The sequence below is a fragment of the Lynx canadensis genome, chromosome C1 (assembly GCF_007474595.2).
Source record: "Lynx canadensis isolate LIC74 chromosome C1, mLynCan4.pri.v2, whole genome shotgun sequence".
Classification (NCBI taxonomy): domain Eukaryota; kingdom Metazoa; phylum Chordata; class Mammalia; order Carnivora; family Felidae; genus Lynx; species Lynx canadensis.
In genome coordinates, this window is record NC_044310.1 from 51937012 (window position 1) to 51958299 (window position 21288).

Consider the following 21288-nt stretch of genomic DNA (forward strand, 5'->3'; position numbering starts at 1 on the left):
CAGGCACCCCTTACTCCCTTTTTTAAAAAAAACAATCTGTTGATTTATCTATCTCTCTCTTTAGACCAAAAGTTTCTTAATGACTGGAGTCTGTCCTCCCGTGGTGCACAATGTTTGATAAAATGAATGGAGCAAGTCAGTTTTATAGTAGATATTGGATACGTGGGTGAATAAACAGATGGATGACAGACAGATGCTAAAAGATGTGTACGCTCTGATGCAGTGGTTTTGTTCGTTTTTGATGTCAAAATACGCTTCAGGAGTCTTTTTTGAACCTGAGATTCTGTACAGCTTTGAGCCACATGGCCCTTGGAATTCTTCAGACCTTGTACCTTCTTTATAGTTTAATGTAACTTCTCCATTTCTTGAAAGGACATTTCCTAACTCTGTTAAAACACTATACCCATTGATAGGTATGGAACACTGCTACATAGTTTCAGATGGGTTTGGGGCAGTAAAAAAAGCTAACCCTTATGTAATCTTCCACCACAACCTTGCTAAGTTCTTTACATTTATTAAGTCATTGTATCTTTATGCAAAAACCATGCAGTATATACTAGTTTTTCTTTATTTTTTAAACTCTCTTTAGAGGATGAATTGTTTAAATTTTTTTTAATGTTTATTTATTTTTGAGAGAGAAACAGAGCGTGAGAGAGAGAGGGGCAGAGAGAGAGGGAGACACAGAATCTGAAGCAGGCTCCAAGCTCTGAGCTGTCAGCACAGAGCCCGATGCAGGGCTTGAACTCATAGACTGCAAGATCATGACCCAAACTGAAGTTGGATGCTTAATTGACTGAGCCACCCAAGTGCCCCAAGGATACATTGTTTAAATTGATGTATAATTCCCAGGTTTTGGCGCACACACACACACACCCACACACACATTGATGTATAGTTGACCTGTAATATCATATTGCTTGTAGGTGTACAAGGTAATGATTTGATATTTGTATATATTGCAAAACGATCACAGTAAGTCTAAGTAAGTAAGTACTATTTACAGTCCCTATTTTAAATATGAGAAGGTGGGGCACCAAGAACTTAGGTATTTTGCCCAACGTTCACCCTAATAGTAAATGATATTCTGTCTCCTTACTGTTGACTGAGGTTGCTCAAAGGGAGAAAGAGACGGGGGCACCTGGGTGGCTCATTCGGTTGAGCGTCCGACTTCGGCTCAGGTCATGATCTCACGGTTCGTGGGTTTGAGCCCCGCCTCGGGCTCTGCGCTAACAGCTCAGAGCCTGAAGCCTGCTTCAGATTCTGTGGCTCCCTCTCTCTCTTCCCCTCCCCTGCTTGCACTGTGTCTCTCTCTTTCAAAAATACACTTGATCTTAGCCAAAAGGCCGAGAAGCGATTCTCTCTTTCAAAAATAAATAAACATGGAAATTGTTTTTTAAAAATGAAAGGGAGAAAGAGAAGGACTTTGCTCTCTTCCTCTTCTTGCCTGGATGGGCCAGCCGGTGGAGCCTGCCTCAGAGCTGCCAGATGGGAGCCAGGCACCACTGAGGCCCACTCAGCAGAGTGAAGAGCGGCAAGTAGTAGCACGTGTTAGGAAGCGAGGCCGACTGCCGTGAGTTGCCAAGAGGATGGCTCCATAAGGTTAGAGAGGGGCCTCCTGAAAGCCGGGGGTGGAGTGGACAGTTGGGTCTCACAGGAGCCTGAGGCAGGAGGAAGCCCTGCAGCCACTCTCTGCCTACCCTCTCTGTTTATCTCAGCACATCTGCTTTGTTTCTTTCTCCTCCGCTGACACGGTTGTCAGTGTGAGCTGGTAGGTTTTTGTGTGTGTGTGTGCATGTGATCTTAGTTATAAACTCATTTGCTCAAACTCCTATGAACATTTCAAATTTGTAAATCAAATGCATTTATTTACTTTTAACATTCTTTGTCACGGGGCACCTGGGTGGCTCAGTCGGTTAGGTGCCTGACTCTTGATTTCACCTCAAGTCACGGTCTCGTGAACCGTGAGATTGAGCGCCGTGCCGTGTCTGTCTGACAGCTCAGAACCTGCTTGGGATTCTCTCGCTCCCTCTCTCTCTGCCCGTCCCCCGCCTGTGCTTTCTCGCTCTCAAAATAAATAAACTTTAAAAAATAAAATAAATTAAAATTCCTTATTTAACAGGCAAAGCTTGGAAGTATTCAAGTGGAAGTCTTGTACAGGAAGCCAGCTGAGGAACAGCAGGATCCTCAGAGCCACCACAGCTGAGGAAGGAATCCTTTTTTGCGACCTTGGCTAATCTTCCAGTCTCTCCTCTAAGCTATTTGATGTGCCACTGGCAGCCAGCCAACTTTCCAGAAACATATCAGTTTAGATTCCTTTCGCTTAAAAATTTCCATAGCTTCCGGCAGCTACAAAATAAACTTTAGTGTGGTTCATGAGACTTTGTAATCTTGCCCCAACTATTTCTGCAGTCTCACCCCATTCCTGCAACCTCTCAAGAGCCATAGGGCTGTGCGTGCACCTCTGGGACAGGGCCATGGCTCCCACACTGTGATGGCTTCTCCCTGACATGAACTTGTTAAGAACAAAGGCCCATGCACTTTTTTTCTCTCCTCCTCCACCTCCCAAATATGAAAAAAAAAGTTCATATCTTTACATCGTTTTCTAGTTCACAAAGACTTTCATAGACATTTGGTGGGGTCGTTATCACAAAAACCTTGCGAGGCAGGTATTATTATCCCATTTTAGAGACGGGGAGGTTGAGGATGGGAAGGGTGAAGGGGTTAACAGTCACTGATAATCTACTAGATGCCAGACACAGCACAAAGTGTTTTCACATATGTAATCTGATTCAGTTCTCAGGACAACCTTGAAAGCTGTCCCCATTTTACAGGCTCAGTTCAGTTAAGGAACTTGCTCAAGATTGAATTTCTCATGCAGTTTAAAGTCAAAGATTTGAGCCCTGGTTGTATCTGGCTCCTAAACCTGTGGTCTTTGCATCGTCCTGCACTGCCTTGCCTGGGGCCGGCATTTACTACATGCTTTCTTACTGTTGGTGGGAGAAATGAATGAGTGTTTCCCATCACTTGGGTCACACACCCCAACCACTCAGGCAGGCACCTGCAGCTGTCACAAGTGCAGGGCTTCAGGCTGGGGGTGTGATGATCCCTGCTGCTTTTAGCCCAATTAGTAGCATTCTTTCTCGTGCTTACACCTAGAGACAGCCTCCACTACTGTGGACAGCCCATCCCCCACGTCCACTACTGTGGCATCAGCTAAAGAAGAGCTCTTGGTGTGAAGAGGTGAACCTGTTCAGGGGCTGGGTCCAGCCCTCGCAGGAAGCCTGGGACATAGTAGTTAGCTACCCAATAAGTACTTAACTGATGGAAAGAAAGAGAGATCGAAGAAAGGATTGGCAAGTCAGTCTACAGTCTCTGTTGTGTTCTGCTAGGAAGGTGCCTGCAGATGAGAACGGGGGCTGGAGTCTTTGTGAGCCTGGGAGCGAAGGGGTTCATAACTCTGCCGTCGTGAAATTGATTGGACCCAAGACCAGTACGAAAGTTCCTTGTCTGAAGGGAGTAATCCTTAAATCCCCCATATGGTTTAAATGTAATTTGTGTCATTGTGAAGGGAGTACTGGCGATGCAGGCGAATTCATTAGGCCAAATTGGGTTCGCTATGCTCGACAGTAACGTTTCCGAAGATGAAGTTCAACCTTTGCTGGAGAGCTAAAACAAATGAGTTTCTTAATAGCTGCCCCACTTAGTCTGAGCGTCGTAGGAAGCTTCATGTTCTTAATGCCCCTTCTTTTTTTACCACACTTCACAGTCCATCTAGCATTGCTGCCTCTGGTAATATTTTTATATGGGGTTGAGTTCTACAGTGTCCATAAAATTACGGCTCTGGCCCATTTTTAGAATAGAAGCTTTTCTAGGGCAAGGGCTATGATGCTTTAGTTTTGCATATTGACAAACACTGTGCCAGGCATATGTAGTTGCTGACAACATTATTCTCTGTTCTGGGATATAGAACTCTTTCCTCTGGGGGCTTAGCTTCAGCGTACACTTAAATTGCTGGGTATTCGTTGACATGTGCAAGAGCCGTGAGAGAGGGAATCTTCCCCGGTGCATGCCTCGCTGGAAGGCTGGCTCATACACAGGAAGGTAAAAAGGTCCATGTGCCCACATAGATATTTCCATGCAAGAGGGATATAGTGGGTTCACCTAGTGACCGGATTCCACAGGTTCAGCATGTATGATCCCCTGGTGCTCAGTCACTTCTGTTTCCTCTGGTGTTAAATATATATTTTTTTAATATGAAGATGATCTACAGGGGAGGTAGATTTAAAAATCCCGAAATGACATCAACCCTAAGGTGGCGTATCTAGTATGTGGAAGGTTCAGACTGGAAGAACTCCAGCATTACTGGTTTGCAATATTTCTTTCTAAACTACCTTGTAAAAGTTTTTTACTTTTAAGAATCAGAATAGTTACATTTGGAATACTTTCTGTATCAGTTTTTAGATGGTTAGCAACTGGTGCTAGGTGCAAGAGCGGGTTTGATTCTGGAAAAGTGCGGCTTTTAGGACACTTTACAGTGTAAAAAAACATTTTTAGAAACACGTTGTGTTTCCTATGAGAAAACTCCTCACTAGTAAGCTGAGGTGTTCTAGCATGTGACGTGGCCATAGTCTTCAAGAAAAAAAAAAACAAGTGATTCCTATCCTTTGAGGCAAGATCTGTTGGATCTCATGCTGTGAACAAACCCACTTTTATGCTTGTAATTTTTGCATTGAACATCTATTTTGAATTTGCATAATTATGCCTTGATTCTTCATAAGTTCTCATTTTATGAAATTGATTTGCATTAACCAGAAACTGTAAATAAAATCAATGCGTGGGGAAAAAAAACCCAGAAGAGTGATACTTTCTTGGTTCCAGCTTCAGAAAGAGCTGCACTGAGAGAGTGGCAGACCACCAGCAGAGAACATGCTGGAATATATGGGCAGAGAAGCTTCAGCTGGGGATGTCGGAGCACCCTTGTGACCAAATGCCCCTAAGTCTACCCTGGGATTTCTTGTTAAGAAAACTACCAATTATGTGGTTGGTTGCTCTATTATTCCCAATGAAAAGATTATTGGGTTGCTATTTCATAAATCTTGATTTGTTATTAAATATGTCAAGACACATATGCTGGTATAGTTTGCAAACCTACCTAAAACCAGAAAACTTAGCACCAAACTTTAAAAAAAAAAAACGAATTAAGCCTGCATTTATTTTAAGTTGAAATACAGTAGGTATGTAAACTACTGTTCATACAGCAAGCTCGCCTCATAAATTAATTTCTAGAGAATTTTATTTTTAAAAACTAAGACCCCAAAATAAACTGTAACAAGTGTCTGTTGGCTGACTGGTCTTCAACTAAATAGACATGGTCTTGTGAATTTTTTAATGTTATGTCTCGAGGTCTTCCCTGCACGTGGGCCAGCCCCATTTGTCACGTGAAGGAGACCAGGCTTTCTTGCCAGTGGGCTCCAGCTCCTGGGCCTGTTCATTCTGCTGGCCCTGCACAGAGCAGCCCTTGAACCACAGGGACGTTCTTGCCTTAGGACAGTCTGCTGCTCCCAGTCTTGTTGGCTTTTGGACCTGGCTTGACAAATTAGCAGGAAAATACTCAGATTTTTTTTTTAATGTTTATTTTTATTTATTTTTTTTGAGAGGCAGAGAGACAGAGGGTGAGTGGGGGAGGGACAGAGAGAGAGGGAGACACAGAATCCGAAGCAGGCTCCAGGCTCTGAGCTGTCAGCACAGAGCCCGACGTGGGGCTCGAACTCATGAACTGTGAGATCATGACCTGAGCCGAAGTCAGATGCCCAACTAACTGAGCCACCCAGGCACCCCTCGGACTTTGTTTATCAAGGGGTTATTCATGTTTCACTTGAAAACCTGGACTGTAATGCATGTCAGACTCTCCAAACATGTGGCGTAACTGGTGCTGGTTGACTTTTCAAACATCCTTAGCAAGTTCACCAAAACCTTGACAGCGGAGCTCCTTAATTGTCAGCTTCTGCTGAACCAGGTAAAGAACGTGTATGCATTTAAGTAGATTATTAATAAAATCTTAAGGATCAGATGGGGGTTGGATAATAACTTTATTCAGGTAGAATGTTTTCAAACATCTTAGGTTCGTCAAATGCAAAGAAAGGACTTAACCTGCTTCACTGAAAATGTGTTCTTAAAAGCCACGTCTGTGTAAAACTGAGAAAATGAGGACACAAAATGTAATCTTATTTTCATATTATTTTTCCAGATAATAACCTGATCAAACCTCGTGCACTCAGAAAAGTATACGTTTTTCCCCCTCCCTGTTTTGCCCACATTTTCAAGGATTTGGTGCATCTCCATCCCCACATTTCCATTTCCATAAGGTCAAGGGAATGACCAAGCTATTGACCATTCAGGGCATATTTGTAGGTATCTTTTCTTCTTGATAGAAGAGCTGAATACTGTTTTGTTAAATCCTTGGTGGGCAATGAATAAATCTGTTTTTCTTCCAATTGGAATTGCATGCAAGACGTAAAAAATTGCTTGGGTATCAAAATGATGTGATGTAAGGAAACCAGAGGTAACCGAGATCCCTCACTTCCATTTTAAGATTGACCTTTAACTTGCTACATGGCATCGAACAACTGTAGCAGCAGATGGCCTTCTCAGTGGTGAGTGCCCAGAGAGACTCTGCTTCAAGGGCTGTAAGGAGCCACACCAGGGTGTCCTGTTCAACAACGAGCCTGCTTCTTGGGACTGGACTTGCTCCATTGCTGCCTGGGCTCTGAGAGTGGAGTCTGGCAGCCATCTGGTGTTTGTGACTGACGTCTGCCACAAGCAGTATCCTTTGGAGCTACCTAATGGGGAAATGAAGCAAAAATAATTGAAGGGTATTTGACGTGGTTATGTGGGCAGAAGTGTCCTCACCAAAACAGCTTGGAAGTTGTGCTTTGTGTGTGGGTGTGGGTGGGCGTGTGGCCCTTAACTTTTCTCAAGGGGTGACGACAGCAAGGAATTAACCCAGCTTCCTCATCCAGGCACGACCTCTATTTACTTACTCAGATGACACTGTTGCAGCTTCAGGTTCAGACAGACTATTTTGAGGACCCCTGACTGCTTTCTGGACACCCTCTTTGAGCCAAGTGGTGAAAATGAAAGATGAGTGATTTTGATGAATGGATTTCTGGAAAATACAGAAAAATGGAAGAAGGTCCTCTCCCTCTGTTGACTTTTGCTACTGCTCCTTACTATGACCAGAAACCAGGAACTAGTGGATTACGGAAGAAAACCTATTGTTTTGAGGCGAAGCCCTGTTATCTGGAGAATTTCATCCAGAGTCTATTTTTTTCCATAGACCTTAAAGATCGCCAGGGATCCTCACTGGTAGTTGGTGGAGATGGGAGGTATTTTAATAAATCGGCGATAGAAACAATAGTGCAGATGGCGGCCGCTAATGGGGTTGGTATATGATAAGTATTGTTATGTTTCTGGCTCTCCACATATGTTTCTTTCTTCATTTTGCAGAAATATACAAGAGTACACAGATTTGTATGCTATATACACTTCAGTTCTACTAACATCCAGTTAGTGTTTCATTGTGACTTCAGAGAATGTGTTTCGTAATATTACTCCTGAAATTACATTAGTCACATTGGGATATGGGAATGTAAGTTCGGCTCTTTGTTGTACTCTGTGCCTCTTGCTTGAAAAAATACCTGTTGCCTTTTAGACATTTAAAGCACACCCCCAGCCTTAAGCTGTCTTATCTACATTCTAACTAGTCCCGAGGGGTACCCTATCCTATGTAAGAAAGCTCCAATGAGTAGTAGAGAGAGGAGGATTTTGTTTTCTTTCAATGGCTTCCTTGTTGAAGTTCAGTCACTTGTCAAACAGGAAAACAAAAGCCAGGGCATGCTGTTGTTTGTGGATCCTGGTAGTCATGCAGAAATGCCAGGAGGGGATTGGAAAATGTTAGGTATAAGCCTACCAAGAGGACCTGTTACAGGGGAACCTGCTTATAATGACCTTGGACACAAAGAAGCCCTGTGTGCAGTGAATTTGTGCAGCAGGGTAGAGTTAATAACTCCTGTAAGACTATAATATAAGGAGGCTCTGCTAACAGCTCTGCATTGTGAAAAACTGCCTTGCCTGAATTAACCAAATCAGAAGGAATCTTGTGCCAGAAAGCATTGATCTTGATAATCTAACAATTTGCACAGTCCCACTGATTTGCTGTAAGGTGGGCATCAGGACATTGCTGTTTTTGCTCTGCAGATTCCTCTGTGGGACCAAAAATATATTTTTAGTGTTTTAGGTTATACTTAGCAATAATTTGGAGCACACAGCCCCTCAGAACTCATAAATTTTAAAAATCTGTTGTATTTCCTTTCTGGGAGTGATTCTGGTTCTGAGAACATAAAAATTTAGCATGGCAACCAAATATGTTAGACATTCATCGTCAGTCTATTTCAATAATACGCCGAGCAGGTATGATTGCAAAACCCAAATTAAAAACAAAAACACACCACCAAATGAAATTTAAAAATGATTGTAGTTATAATGCAAAGTTTCCTTCATACCCACTTTCAGAATCTGAATGCCTCTCATGTAAAAATTGCTGATAAAGCACTCAAATATGAAATTATTATGAAGCATACACATTTTTAAGATAAAATGTGACATGCTATAAATTTCACCTTTGAGGAGAGCTGTGGAGGGAACGGTATTAAGATGCTTTTAATCTTTAGAGAAAGAATGAAAGGAACATTATTTCTCCGCATATATCTAGATTGTTGAGTGGATCTGGTACACTGTCCCCTTTGCTGTGATATATTTGGCTTCATTTCATTTTTGTGTGGAGCTGAAGGATGTGGAAGAGGTGGTAGGAATGTGTAATTCAGGCAGACCCTATAGACTTGCTCAGATTTATGATCTGAAGGTTTGCTAAATAATGCATTTAAGTGATAATAATTGACTAAATATGGCAACTGCCTATTTGTTAGAGCTGTGGCAGCCCAAGCAATATTTTCAAATCTTCTCAAGGGCATTCTTTATTTAAAATAGTATTGCATTTAAAGCACTCATGCAACTGAACTGGATTACTTAAAACATGAGTGGACCAATAAAGCACTTTGATCTGATAAAACCTATCAAATCCTAGATAGTTCGATTTCTTCTTTTTCTAACATGTCCTCATTTCTGACTATTTTAATGTCCCTTTGATTGTGGACAGAGCGTTAGGGGGGAAATGTAAAGGAAAGATAATGTATTGCCACAGATTTTGGTAGGAGTCAGTGTGCCTTCCTCACCTTTGTCGGTACCCACTTCCCCCTTGGGCTGATTCTCGGAAGACTTTTCAGCCTTGTGAGCTAAAATGGAAATCATATCATTTTTTTCCTCTTTATTACACTTTCATTTTGTGCATTTATGGATTGTAAAATATAATTTGCCTTTGTTAGAAGTTTCCTTTTGTTTTTATTTACATAGAGCTGTCTGCATTTACAAGAGAGTTTTTTTTTTTTTCCGTGATGCTTCTGGGAGCTAAGAAGTATAGGAAATTTTAATGTATAAAATAAGACATTGGTGGGGCCCCATTTACAATACTGATATCTCATTTGGCTTCCAGAGCTTTAAACTTAGAGATATGTTTAGAAATAAGAATATGTGTGTATGACTAGCAGGGCAAAGAAAATGGAACTTGTTTTTGTTTTTGTTTTTGTTTTTGTTTTGTGAAACATAGGAAAACACCAGGCCCTATTTTAATTGCAAGGAAAATTAAGTTTGCTCCTGTTATGTTTGACTATCAAATGCTGGGCAAACAGTGAGGTATCCAGCCTGGCAGTGTGAGTTCTGTTATTCAGGGAGAGAGTAGCAAGAAGGGGAAGGAAGGGCAGGAAAAGCTGTTTGATGGGGGACTTTCCGTACCGGGTAGATGGAGTGATCTCTAAGTTGGTAGACACTGGGAGCCAGGGAAGATTTTTTCTGTTTTTAAAATTTTTTATTTTTTGTGGTAAAGTATACATAACACAGAATTTAGTGTATCAACCATTTTTAAGTGCACACTTCAGTGGTATTAATTACACTCACAATATTCTGCAACCGTCACCATTATCCTTTTCCAGAACTTTTTTCTCATCCCTTCTGAAACACTATACCCACTAAACAATAACTTCCCATTTCCCCTCCCTCAGCCCCTGGCAACCTCTGTTCTACTTTCTGCCTATGAGTTTGCCTCGTCTAAGTACCTCATGTAAATCGAATCATCCAATACTTGTCTTTATGTGTCTGGCCTATTTTACTTAGTATATAGTGTTTTCAAGGTTCATCCATATTGTGGCATGTATCAGAATTTCATTCCTTTTTCAGGCTGAATAATATTCCATTATATGTATATACCATATTTTGTATATGTATATACCATCATTTGTTGATGGGCCTTTGGCTATTGTGATTAATTCTGCAATGAACATGGGTGTGCAAGTTGTCTGTTTCAGTCCTTGCTTTCTTTTGTGTCAATAGCTAGAATTGGAATTTCTGAATTGTATTCTACAGGGAAGGTTTTTGAGTGGAGGCAGGACATAGTAAGAACTATGGTTTAAAACAGATGAAGTAGGTGGTCCTGAGTTGGAAGGATGGATTCAGCCAGAGCAGAGTAAGGGAGGTACAGGTGGGAGAGAGAAAGTGGGGATTGAGTCAGGAGCTGTTGCAATACTCTAGATATTGTTAAAGGAAGGTGGGTAATATCTCCTCAGTATCAGGTTGAGGATTAATATTCCTGAGGGTGATTCACAGGAGAGGGTCTTCTCTGGAAGGAGAGACTTTGACCAGCTGTACCTCTTCTTGGGCTCAAGAGAAAGAAGGTACTACAGACCTCCTTTCTGTCTCTTGACTTTCCTACTCTTACCCCTGGTATTATCCCCTCAGTCTTGGACCATTACTGACTGCAGATCTTACCATACAGAATGGTAGAATAAGGGGTGACCTGGGTGGTACAGCTTAAGATTCATTTATCAGTCTCCCTTTCCACACAAAATACATATAAACCCCTAGTAAAAGTCAGTATGCTTGATGCGCAAGTACAATTTCCAGATAACTCCACCAGCCACTCTGACTGATTAAATTGCCTTTCTTAATTAAGGCCCTCCTGTTAAAATTACACAACTACTCAACCATAAACTCTCACTTTATCAGAACCACACCTGGAAAGTGCTAGAAGGGTGAGTTGTTACTCTTCTCTCTGTATTGAGGCAGGTTTCAGTGCTTCTCCCAGCTATGGCCACTAATTTGCCATGTGACCTTGTCCTGTCATCTATCCCAGTGCCTCCCATACCACCTTTCCATAAGCACTTGTTATGATTGCTTTTGGATGGATGGAAGAATCGACAAATGGGCAGCATCATAACTCTGGACCTCAGCTTCTTCATCTACACAACAGTACTAGGGAACATATATGGGAATTTATTGAAAATGCCATGGGTTTTTAGAAAGCACTCTGTGCCCAGTGATAATCGTTAATATTGATTTCACACCATCTGCTGCTCCCTCTAGTCTATGGAGGAGACTAGTTATAGCACCTACCCTGGTCATTACCACTTCCTGAGGGAGGCAGGGCATAACAAATGTATTAGTGTAACAAAAACTGTTCTGAGATGGACAAATGAGAGCCAGGCTACTTCCTGGGAGGTGGTTGACAGTGGAGGGGTTGGTGATAAGGCAGTCAAGTTTTCAGTAACTTATAGTGTGGCAAAGGTAACAGTCCCAGACAAACTTTACCAGGGATTCCAGGTATCATCCGACACATCTTCCACCATAAGTCATTTCTTCAAGCATGTTTATTTAGGTGGGGCCAAAAGAAATAACAAATGGAAAATTCAAAAACATTCCTGTCCCTTCTCTCAGAAGGGAGAATGGAAGGAGGGCACAGACTCCTCATTTTATAAATCTATTTATGTAGTGGCTGCATTTTCTCCAAGTATGTTCAAGGAACTGATAGAACTTCTTCCTTCTTTCCCAACGTGGGTCATGTTGCAACAAATATAAATTACATTTTAGTGAAGGAAGATTTAGGAGCCATGCTGATAGCATCTGTGAGAGATAAGGGAAGGCAAGTTAAGAATGCAGTGAAGTGCCACCTGTAGCCCTTCCCTGTGGGTGGTTCTGGCCGGTTTACTCAGTAATAACCCCCAGCACCTTCTGCCTTAGGGCCAGCAGGCAATCCACATACACTCTCACATAGGTAGGTGTATCCTGCTTTGGGGAGACCACCATATCAAAATCAAGTCTTGACAGGAAAGATAAATTTATGAGACAGATTTTGTAAAACTCTTCAATGTAAAGCTTGCCCTTTTTACTTAAATTTTTTTTTTTTTTTTTTTTTTTTTTTAGTTTACAAAAAAGGCTTCTCTTTGGGTAGGATTTCTTTAACTAGCTAAATTTATATCCTCCCCCAGTGTGGTTTGAAAGTATGATTGAACTGGATAAAAATGTGGGTTTTCTAACAATGTTTCAGGGAAAATTATGAACCTGGTCTGGAAAGACTGTGTTTCAAATGCTCTGTGTTTTCTTGCCAGAGCCTTATAGCTCCCCCAGACCATATACTATTTTAAAACTATAAAGTCCCCAAAAACTATCTGAAAGGATGGCCTTGTTCAGCAATGCTGATTCTACTTCAATAATAATGTTATTCAACACGGTATTCTACTTTGTAATAAAATAATAGTAATCCAAGCTGTGGATGTTCATTAAAGAACATCTTTTCTGGTTCACTTTGTTCCTCTGCCTATTCTGTTGTTTCTGTGCAGTAGTTCTGGGTTTATTGGTGTTAAAGTGTGTGTCTGGATTTCTTCTCTTAGATTGGTCGCTTGGTTATTGGGCAGAATGGGATCCTTTCTACCCCTGCTGTATCCTGCATCATTAGAAAGATCAAAGCCATTGGTGGGATCATTCTGACAGCCAGCCACAACCCGGGAGGGCCCAATGGAGATTTTGGAATCAAATTTAATATTTCCAATGGAGGTGAGTTTGCTGTCATTTTGAAGGATAGTCCATTTATGTTCATTAGGATAAACCAATAACCAAGGCCTTGGAAGGCCAGTGTTCTGGTTCTGATCCTTAACAAGGGGGTTCTTTGTTTCGTTTTGGTGAAAGTGGAATGCTTCTCATCCGTCGTCCCTGAATATGAGAAGCCATGCACAAATCATCATTAACATGGTATTTTTCTTTTAGACAATTTTGATACTTTGCTGTCTAAATGATGAAATGGCAAATGTGTGAGTGAAGAGGAGTTGACGAGCTCCGTGTTCTTTGTATTTTCATGTCAGTCCCACAAAATGACCCCATGGTTCGCTGTTTGATTTCCAGGTCCTGCTCCAGAAGCAATAACTGATAAAATCTTCCAAATCAGCAAGACAATTGAAGAATATGCAATTTGCCCTGACCTGAAAATAGACCTTGGAGTTCTGGGAAAGCAGCAGTTTGACCTGGAAAACAAGTTCAAACCATTCACAGGCATGTTGACTTTCCTCCCCTCTTGCCCCCCTATTTCCACCTTAAGCAGTTGGACTTTCCAAGTTTTAATAAAGTAGATCTTCAGTTTTGGAAAGACTGTGGTCACTAAGCTTTGCATGGATTGTTTAGCAGGTCTGGAATTGGGTCTAGGAGCCTAGAGACCTGGGCTCTCTGGGCCCTGCCAGGAATCAGCCGTGTGACTTTGGGTGCAGCATTTCCAACTTTCTAGGCCTTGCCTTCCATACCTATTAAATGAATAGCCTTGACTAGAAGACCTGTAAGATTACATTCATAGCTAACTTTTATTGAGCTTTTGTTACGTGCCAAACTCTCAACAAGCATTATCCCACTTTATTCTTAGAGAGCCCTGTGAAGGCAGCACTATCTGTATTCACTTTTTCCCTATGAGGAAACAAAAGTTGAGAAGAGCTTACATCTCAGGCTCAAGGTCCTATAGTGAGTGAGTGGCAAACCAGATTCAGACTCAGGTGTGAAGGATTCCAAAGCCTGGGCTTTGATTCTTCATTTTTCCTGCCTTAATATTCAGTGAAATCAAAGTAAGCCATTCAGGGGGCTAAATTGAAACTCCCTGCATAGGCAGCAGGGGTAGAATGCCAAGGTATTAATAATTGTTGGAGTAAAGGTTTATAACATTGTTCATATCAACACAACAAGGGTGAGGTGGTTAGTAATGCGACTTACTTTTTGACCGTTCCAACGTGTACTCTCTCCTCTGGATTGCCATTTTATGGCAAACATTTCTTTGTTTGAACCTACCCATCGAGAGCTGGCAGTCGCGTCCTAACAAAGATAAAGCGGTGCCTTTGGAACATCTTGAAGACATTCTTAGGGCTTGGAAAACACCAGTAGGAAATTTCTTAAACTCTTAATGTTTTGAAAATGTTCAGATGTGCCTTGACATCCAACGAGGGCAGCAAGACTAAGTTCTTATATTTGTCTTACTCCTTTAGCAGTGCGTGTGAAAAGTGGTTTGTTAAAAAAATTTTTTTCTGCTTTTTACCATTAATAAGTCTTATGGCAGTGGGCCTAGAAAAAGGAAAGAAAAGTGGGCCTTACATTTTCTGTTATTTATGACACCAAAATACACTTCTCATGGTGATGGGCAAAGAGTCAATGTGGCAGCATAGCTGAGCTTCTAGCCAGGCAAACCCCTGTCCGAATCTCTTGTGTGCCCCATCCCAGCTGTGTGGGCAAGTTACTCAGCCTTTCAGAGTTTAAGCTTTCTCATCTTCTTGTCTATAAAATAGAACTAATAACATTTACGTCTCAGGAAAATGGTTGGTACTGAGTAAGAGATCATGTGACAGCCCGGGCACATTGGAACACATTCCTCGATAATTGTCCTTTTAAAATAGCTATTGTGGGTTTACAGCAGTAGAATCATTTCAGAGGATACTATTTCTTCATGTGTTTGGCTCCCCCATCTTTTAACGTTGCTTGTTCTCACAGTGGAAATTGTGGACTCTGTGGAAGCTTATGCTACAATGCTGAGAAACATCTTTGATTTCAACGCACTGAAGGAACTGCTTTCTGGTCCAAACCGACTAAAGATTCGTATAGATGCCATGCATGGAGGTAAGGAGCCAGTTTTCTTCCCTTCCCTTCTCTCAAAGATATGGAACTGCTTTTTACCTTGCATATCGTGATGCTTTAGCAAGCCTTTTCTCAAGACTGTTTCACGGTTTTTATTGATTTTCTTTAATGTTTATTTATTCTTGAGAGAGAGAGAGAGAGAGAGAGGGAGAGAGAGAGAGAGTGTGAGCAAGGGAGGGGCAGAGAGAGGGAGACACTAATCCAAAGCAGGCTTCAGGCTGTGAGCTGTCAGCACAGGGCTTGACGCAGGGCTCGAACTCATGAACTGTGAGATCATGACCTGAACTGAAGTTGGACACTTAACCAACTGAGCCGCCCCTGTTTCATGGTTTTTAAATAGTGATTTTGCAACCATTTCAGAGCATTATTCACATAGATGAAAATCTAACTGTACACAGCAAAAATAGGAGAGACATTCCTCATGGTAAGGTAGTGCGAAGGTCAGAGTTTCCACATTAAGTATCAGGCCTTGAATAACATGCAACTGTTTTTATGGACTCTTCCTTCCCCTCAGAAGATACCTTACATTCTTCCTGCACACCCCCATCTATTCCAAGGGGGAGGTATCATTTGCTAGATGAAATAAACATGCTTGTGAGTCCCATACCCCACTCAGCTGCCCCCACATGTACCTTTTCTTAGAAGAGCAGAGCCTACAAGAGCAAGCTGAGGATTAAATTCCAGAACAACAGTTGGGTATCTCTCCCTCTTCTTCCTCTCTGGGTGCATGGCCAGGTCAGCAGAGATAGCAGCCATCATTGTGAATCAGAACCATGAAACTGTCTCACATGTTGGAATATGGGAATTCCAAGCACTTAGGTTGTTTATTTGTTTTGTAATAAATTTAGAATTTTAGAATCTTTGAGTGGGAAGGATTTTCCCTAGTGGGGAAAACTTTCTGTCTGTGATTGAACCCTCTCAATGATGTTGTTCAGGGCCTCCTGTTACCCTGTAAAACCACAGAAAACCTTCTTCTGTGGCAGTCAGTTGAGCATCCAACTCTTGATTCCTGCTCAGATCGCGAGATCAAGCCCGGCATTGGGCTCTGTGCTGGACATGGAGCCTGCCTAAGATTCTCTTTCCCTTTCCCCCTGCCCCTCCCCCACTCACTCTCCTTCCCCCTTTCTCTGTAAAACAAAAACAAAAAACCTTCTTTCTGTGGGCTGAAATCTTCTATCCCTGGAACTTTACTGTTGAGTCCTAGCTTGCCTCTGGAGTCTCATAGAGTGGGTCTACTTCCTTATTTAGACAAAAGCTATTCTGTCATTTCAAAGTATTCAACAAGTATGTATTGAGTACCTACTATATGTGTGCACAGGGGGTGGTGGGCTGGGACTCAGCAGAAGACTTCCTTCAAAGAGCTTGCAATGCCTGGGGAGATGGGATGGGTCAAAAACTACCGTCAGGCCAACAAAATGAGGGTTAGATAAAATTTCAAGTATTCTCTTTGGGGTGTGGAAGAAGGCATAACTTGACTAGCCGTATCAAGAAGGGTTTCCTGGAAGAAGTTGGCAACCAACTCTTTCATGAAAGAAGGATCTAGGGTAGTCATTTCCAGCTGAGGCAATGGCTGTAGCAAAGACATGAAGGCTTAAAAGATGTTATGTTAGAAAAATGAGGAGAATGGCTTAAGAATAGGCTTTATATGTTCACTAACTGAAGCTTGAATAAAAACTTGAAATAAAAAAAAAATAAATAAATAAAAAGAAAGGGCTTGTGGTGGTAGATGGGGTAGGAAAAGCTGGTCATGAAGTATACTTCATTCTCCTGGCCATTCAGGTATTCCTTTAACACCTCAGTTTCTATATCCTTCACCTCCCTGGCTGCCTTGACCTTTTTCTGTGGTGTGTCCATAGTATCCTTAACATGTGGCCCCAATCACTGGAGAAGCATATTCTCCACTGTTCTGATCTCTGTGGCTTCTATGGGTGTCAGTACCTTCCTTGATGAAAACACATTCTTAGCATATTAGAGATGAAGGTTCTTGGTAGTTGTATAAAATGTCACCATAAAAGTATGTGACCGTTTTTTTCCTGTGGTTGGTAGTTCTGTTTTTCTTTCTTCTTCGTTTTTTTTTAATGTTTTATTTATTTTTGAGACAGAGAGAGATACAGCATGAGTGGGGGAGAGGCAGAGAGAGAGACACACACACACACAGAATCTGAAATAGGCTCCAGGCTTTGAGGTGTCAGCACAGAGCCCGATGCAGGGCTCGAACTCGGGAACAACGAGATCATGACCTAGGCTGAAATCAGACGCTTAACCAACTGAGCCACCCAGGCACCCCTCTTTTTGTTGTTGTTGTTGTTGTTGTTGTTGTTATTGTTTTGGTTTGTTGTTTGTGTTTTTAACCAGTTTGTCCTATAGCTGGATACAGTTAAGAGATTAGGGCTCTGAATCCCAGCTCCCACTCCTACTAGATATGTAAGTTTGGGCAAATGGCTTCATCTCAGACCAGTTTTCTTATCTATAAAGTAGAGGTGATAATCATAATGCAAACATTTATAACCTACGTGCCAGGTACTGTTCTCAGGGCTTCATATTTATTAACTCATTGAATCCTCACACCAGCCCTGTTAGGTAGCTACTGTTATTATCCTCATTTTGCAGATAGGGTAGATGGAGACACACAGAGATTAAATAACTTTACCAAAGTTGTACAGTCAGTGATTAACTGAGCTGGGAGTTGAATCCACGCATTCTGATTCCAGAGTCCAAGCTCTTAAGCACTAAGCTCTACCACATTGTGAGCTTTTTTTGTTTTTGAAAGAGGGAGAAAATGGTTGCAAAGGGTTATAGTAGGGCCTTCATAGAAGTTAACTTCCCTCCCTTGCCCCATTCTCCTTCATCAACTAGCCCCACCTTTTCCAACTGAATCTCTCATTATTTCTTTTTGCAAAACCTTCTATCCTAGTGAGTCTTACCGTTCCACTGGCCCCTGAATATAGTTTTCATGTTCTCATTGTCCATGCCATTCTCCTTAGAACACCTCCACCTCCTCCCCTAGTCTTCTAATACTTTAATAAGTTCTATTTTCTGATTCTTCATTTCACATTTTACGTAGTCGTGGGACCGTATGTGAAGAAGATCCTCTGCGAAGAACTCGGTGCCCCTGCGAACTCAGCAGTTAACTGTGTTCCTCTGGAAGACTTTGGAGGCCACCACCCTGACCCCAACCTCACTTACGCTGCTGACCTGGTGGAGACCATGAAGACAGGAGAGCACGACTTTGGGGCTGCTTTTGATGGAGATGGGGTGGGTACAAGTGCATTGAAGTGAACTCTGGTACAGGCCAGTACCCTTTGTTCCTACAAAAGAGGAAGAAGCAGGCTGCTTCTGTCAGGTCTTGTGGGCTCGGTGAATGAGTGATAGTCGAGGAGTCCTTATTGCACCACAGGGTCAGGGCTAAATTGTTAGAAGACCCTCTTGAACATAAATGAGTCCTTGAAATGTAACCCATGTGCTTAATTTTAGACATTCAGATTTTCTAAGAGTGGCAGGGTGATCAGGGCTCAGTTACGATGGAATGGTGCTTCATGAGCTGGTCCGGTTCTAGAAACCCATCCTAGGTTTATTCAACCCCTGGAAAGCATTTTGGCCTTATAATATATCCATTTGTTCGTTCTCATTGGTTGAATGATAAAACTATAATGAGAAAATAAACCTTTTATTCCTCCTTTACAATTAATACTTTTACTAAGCAGGCTGTTTTATTTACATTGGTGAATACATAGCAGACAAAGGATAGATGTGATTTAAGTGGTTTTGTATTCTTGGTATCTCAGAGAGAGGCAGTACATGTATTTCCTTAGCTGAAAAATATTTTTACTGCTCTTGTCCTTTAAATTCAGCTAGAATCCATTACTTCCTAAAAATCAAATTTCTCCATATCAAAATTTTGAAAAATGAAAAGGATCCCTGGAGAGACTATTTTGCAATGCATCTTTCTGCAGCAGTGTGTGATGAGAGTTTTTTCCTCCATATGCTGAGTTACTTGAGTATTTCCTGTATACCAGGCATCAAGGAAGCAGTGAAGGTGGCAGCATGTTTTGCTGGGTCCTGTATCCAATGGCGGGACCGTGATTTAGGTGCCCTTTCCTGAAGAAGTCTGCTTTGTTCCTCAAAAGATGTCTGGTAGACCCACCAAACTATGTGAATAGCCAACATTTTCTCTCTTGTTTCGATCTCTTCTCTCCTCTGGGAGAGAGGTGATGGATTCCAGAGTTTGGAAGAGGTCTGGGAGGTTAAAGTCAGCTGGCCTCTGGAGGGAGAACAGAGTTTTTGTTCAGAAGGAGTTTGTGCATACACTTAATTGAAAACAGTTTTAGTTTTTTGGCATGGGGATGCCTTTGGTGCAGTGGCACTGTATAGATCCGTTAGAAACAAAGTCCAGTGTTTAGAACCCGGTAGGAATAAAGGTATCAGTTTTAAGTTTTATAAATTAGAGTTTTATTACCCTTTCCCATTCCCTCCCTCCCCATGTAAGATTGTTTTTCCAGCAGTTTGATTAAAAGCTCTTCCTTTGAATCCCCCTTCTCTCAAAGGATCGAAACATGATTCTGGGTAAGCACGGGTTCTTTGTCAACCCGTCAGACTCCGTGGCTGTCATTGCTGCCAACATCTTCAGCATTCCGTATTTCCAGCAAACTGGGGTCCGAGGCTTTGCCCGCAGCATGCCCACCAGTGGGGCCCTGGACCGGTAAGTCTCTCTAGTCCCTTGGCCCTCACCAGGCTCTTCTGTGTCTGGAACTGTCTTCCTTCCCTTGCAGCCTGGGCATCTGATGCATAGTATGTGCTAAATGTTTGTTTTATTAAATTGTTTTAAATTGAAGTATAATTAATATGCAATGTTTTGTTAGTTTCAGGTGGGCAACACATTGATAGAACAGTTTTGTATATTACTCAATGCTCACCGCAATAAGTGTCATCCCCATCTGTCACCATGCAGTGTTATTATAGTAGTACTGACTATAGTCCCTATGCTGTACTTTTCATCTCTGTGACTTGTACCTCTTAATCCCCTTTACCTCTTTTACCATTTCCCCACCACCCTCCCCTATGGGAACCGCCAATTTGTTCTCTCTATTTAAGAGTCTCTTTGTTTTGTTTTTATATTCCAGATATAAGTGTTTGTTTTATGAAGGAATGGGTGGGCTTTTTCTGGATTAGATATCCCCCTCTCTGTGCTTCCTTACTACACTGCACTTCTTCCATTCCAGCACTTACCACCCTGTTCTGATAGCTTGTTTGCTTGACTGTCTGCCCTGTAGACTGTAAACTTCTACAGAGAAAAGACTGTCTTATTCTCTGTCCTAAACTTTGCCTGTCCATAGTATGCCTGGCACATAGTAGACCACACACGCCCCCATACAGACACCTTTTTAGGAAATGAACCACTGAATGTTAATGAAGAAATGCCCAGATGGCAGCCCTGTTGTACCAAAGACATCGTTCTAGAGAATCATCACTGTCCTTTAGCAGGTGTGCACACAGTTAGAGTGAGAGAGCAATCTGAAATAAGATCAGTGTATAAAGAAACATTCCCCATCCATCCCTGGCTGGATGCCCATCCATGCACAAACACAACAAATGTTCATTTATCCCAAATCCAAATAGATAGAAAGCTCCAACAGTTAATCAAAGAAAATTCAGTTTTTATGAGAAAGAAAGGACCCAGTGACAATAAACACTTGATATCTCTGATTTGCTTATTTGTTTATCTATTTATTACATATCCCCTCATTTACAAAGGCTTTGAGGTGGCTTGTGAGATCACATCTAAAACAATTGAAAAATATAAGAAATAATAAATGAGGACTAGGAAGAATGTTAATTAGAACATGTTAGATGCCCAGCAAATGTTTGCAGAATGAATGGATAAGGAATGAGTGACTGAATAAAAGGTCAAGGTCAGAGAAGAAAGCAGAATGGATACATCTAGGTTCTTATAGTAATAACTAGTATTTATTGAACATTGCCTTGTGTGAGACACTAAGTATTTTATGTTTGAAGTCATTTAATTCTCAGAACAACCTCACGAGGTCAATTTATCTATAGCCCTGCTTTACAGGTGGGAAAACAAAAGGACAAAGAAATTAAGTAACTTGCTCAAAGTCACCCAGCTAGTAAATGGCCGAGTGAGGATTTGAACCCAGAACCGTGGCTCCTAATTGGCCCAGCTGGGCC

The 21288-nt window shown here is 41.7% G+C and overlaps 1 protein-coding gene across 4 annotated transcripts in view; it reads left to right on the forward strand.

Moving 5' to 3' along the window:
- The window catches only part of PGM1 (phosphoglucomutase 1), a 62844-nt gene that overhangs the window by 21045 nt on the left and 20511 nt on the right, over positions 1 to 21288 (forward strand). For 2 of the 4 annotated variants that reach the window (XM_030325960.2, XM_032594313.1), the window contains exons 2-6: positions 12834 to 12996; positions 13342 to 13488; positions 14959 to 15084; positions 18167 to 18357; positions 19647 to 19801. In XM_030325960.2, coding sequence (XP_030181820.1) covers positions 12834 to 12996; positions 13342 to 13488; positions 14959 to 15084; positions 18167 to 18357; positions 19647 to 19801 — 782 coding nt within the window. Of the gene's footprint in view, positions 1 to 7040; positions 7441 to 12833; positions 12997 to 13341; positions 13489 to 14958; positions 15085 to 18166; positions 18358 to 19646; positions 19802 to 21288 lie in introns of those variants that run through there. The other 2 variants (XM_030325959.2, XM_032594312.1) reach the window with 2 other exon arrangements.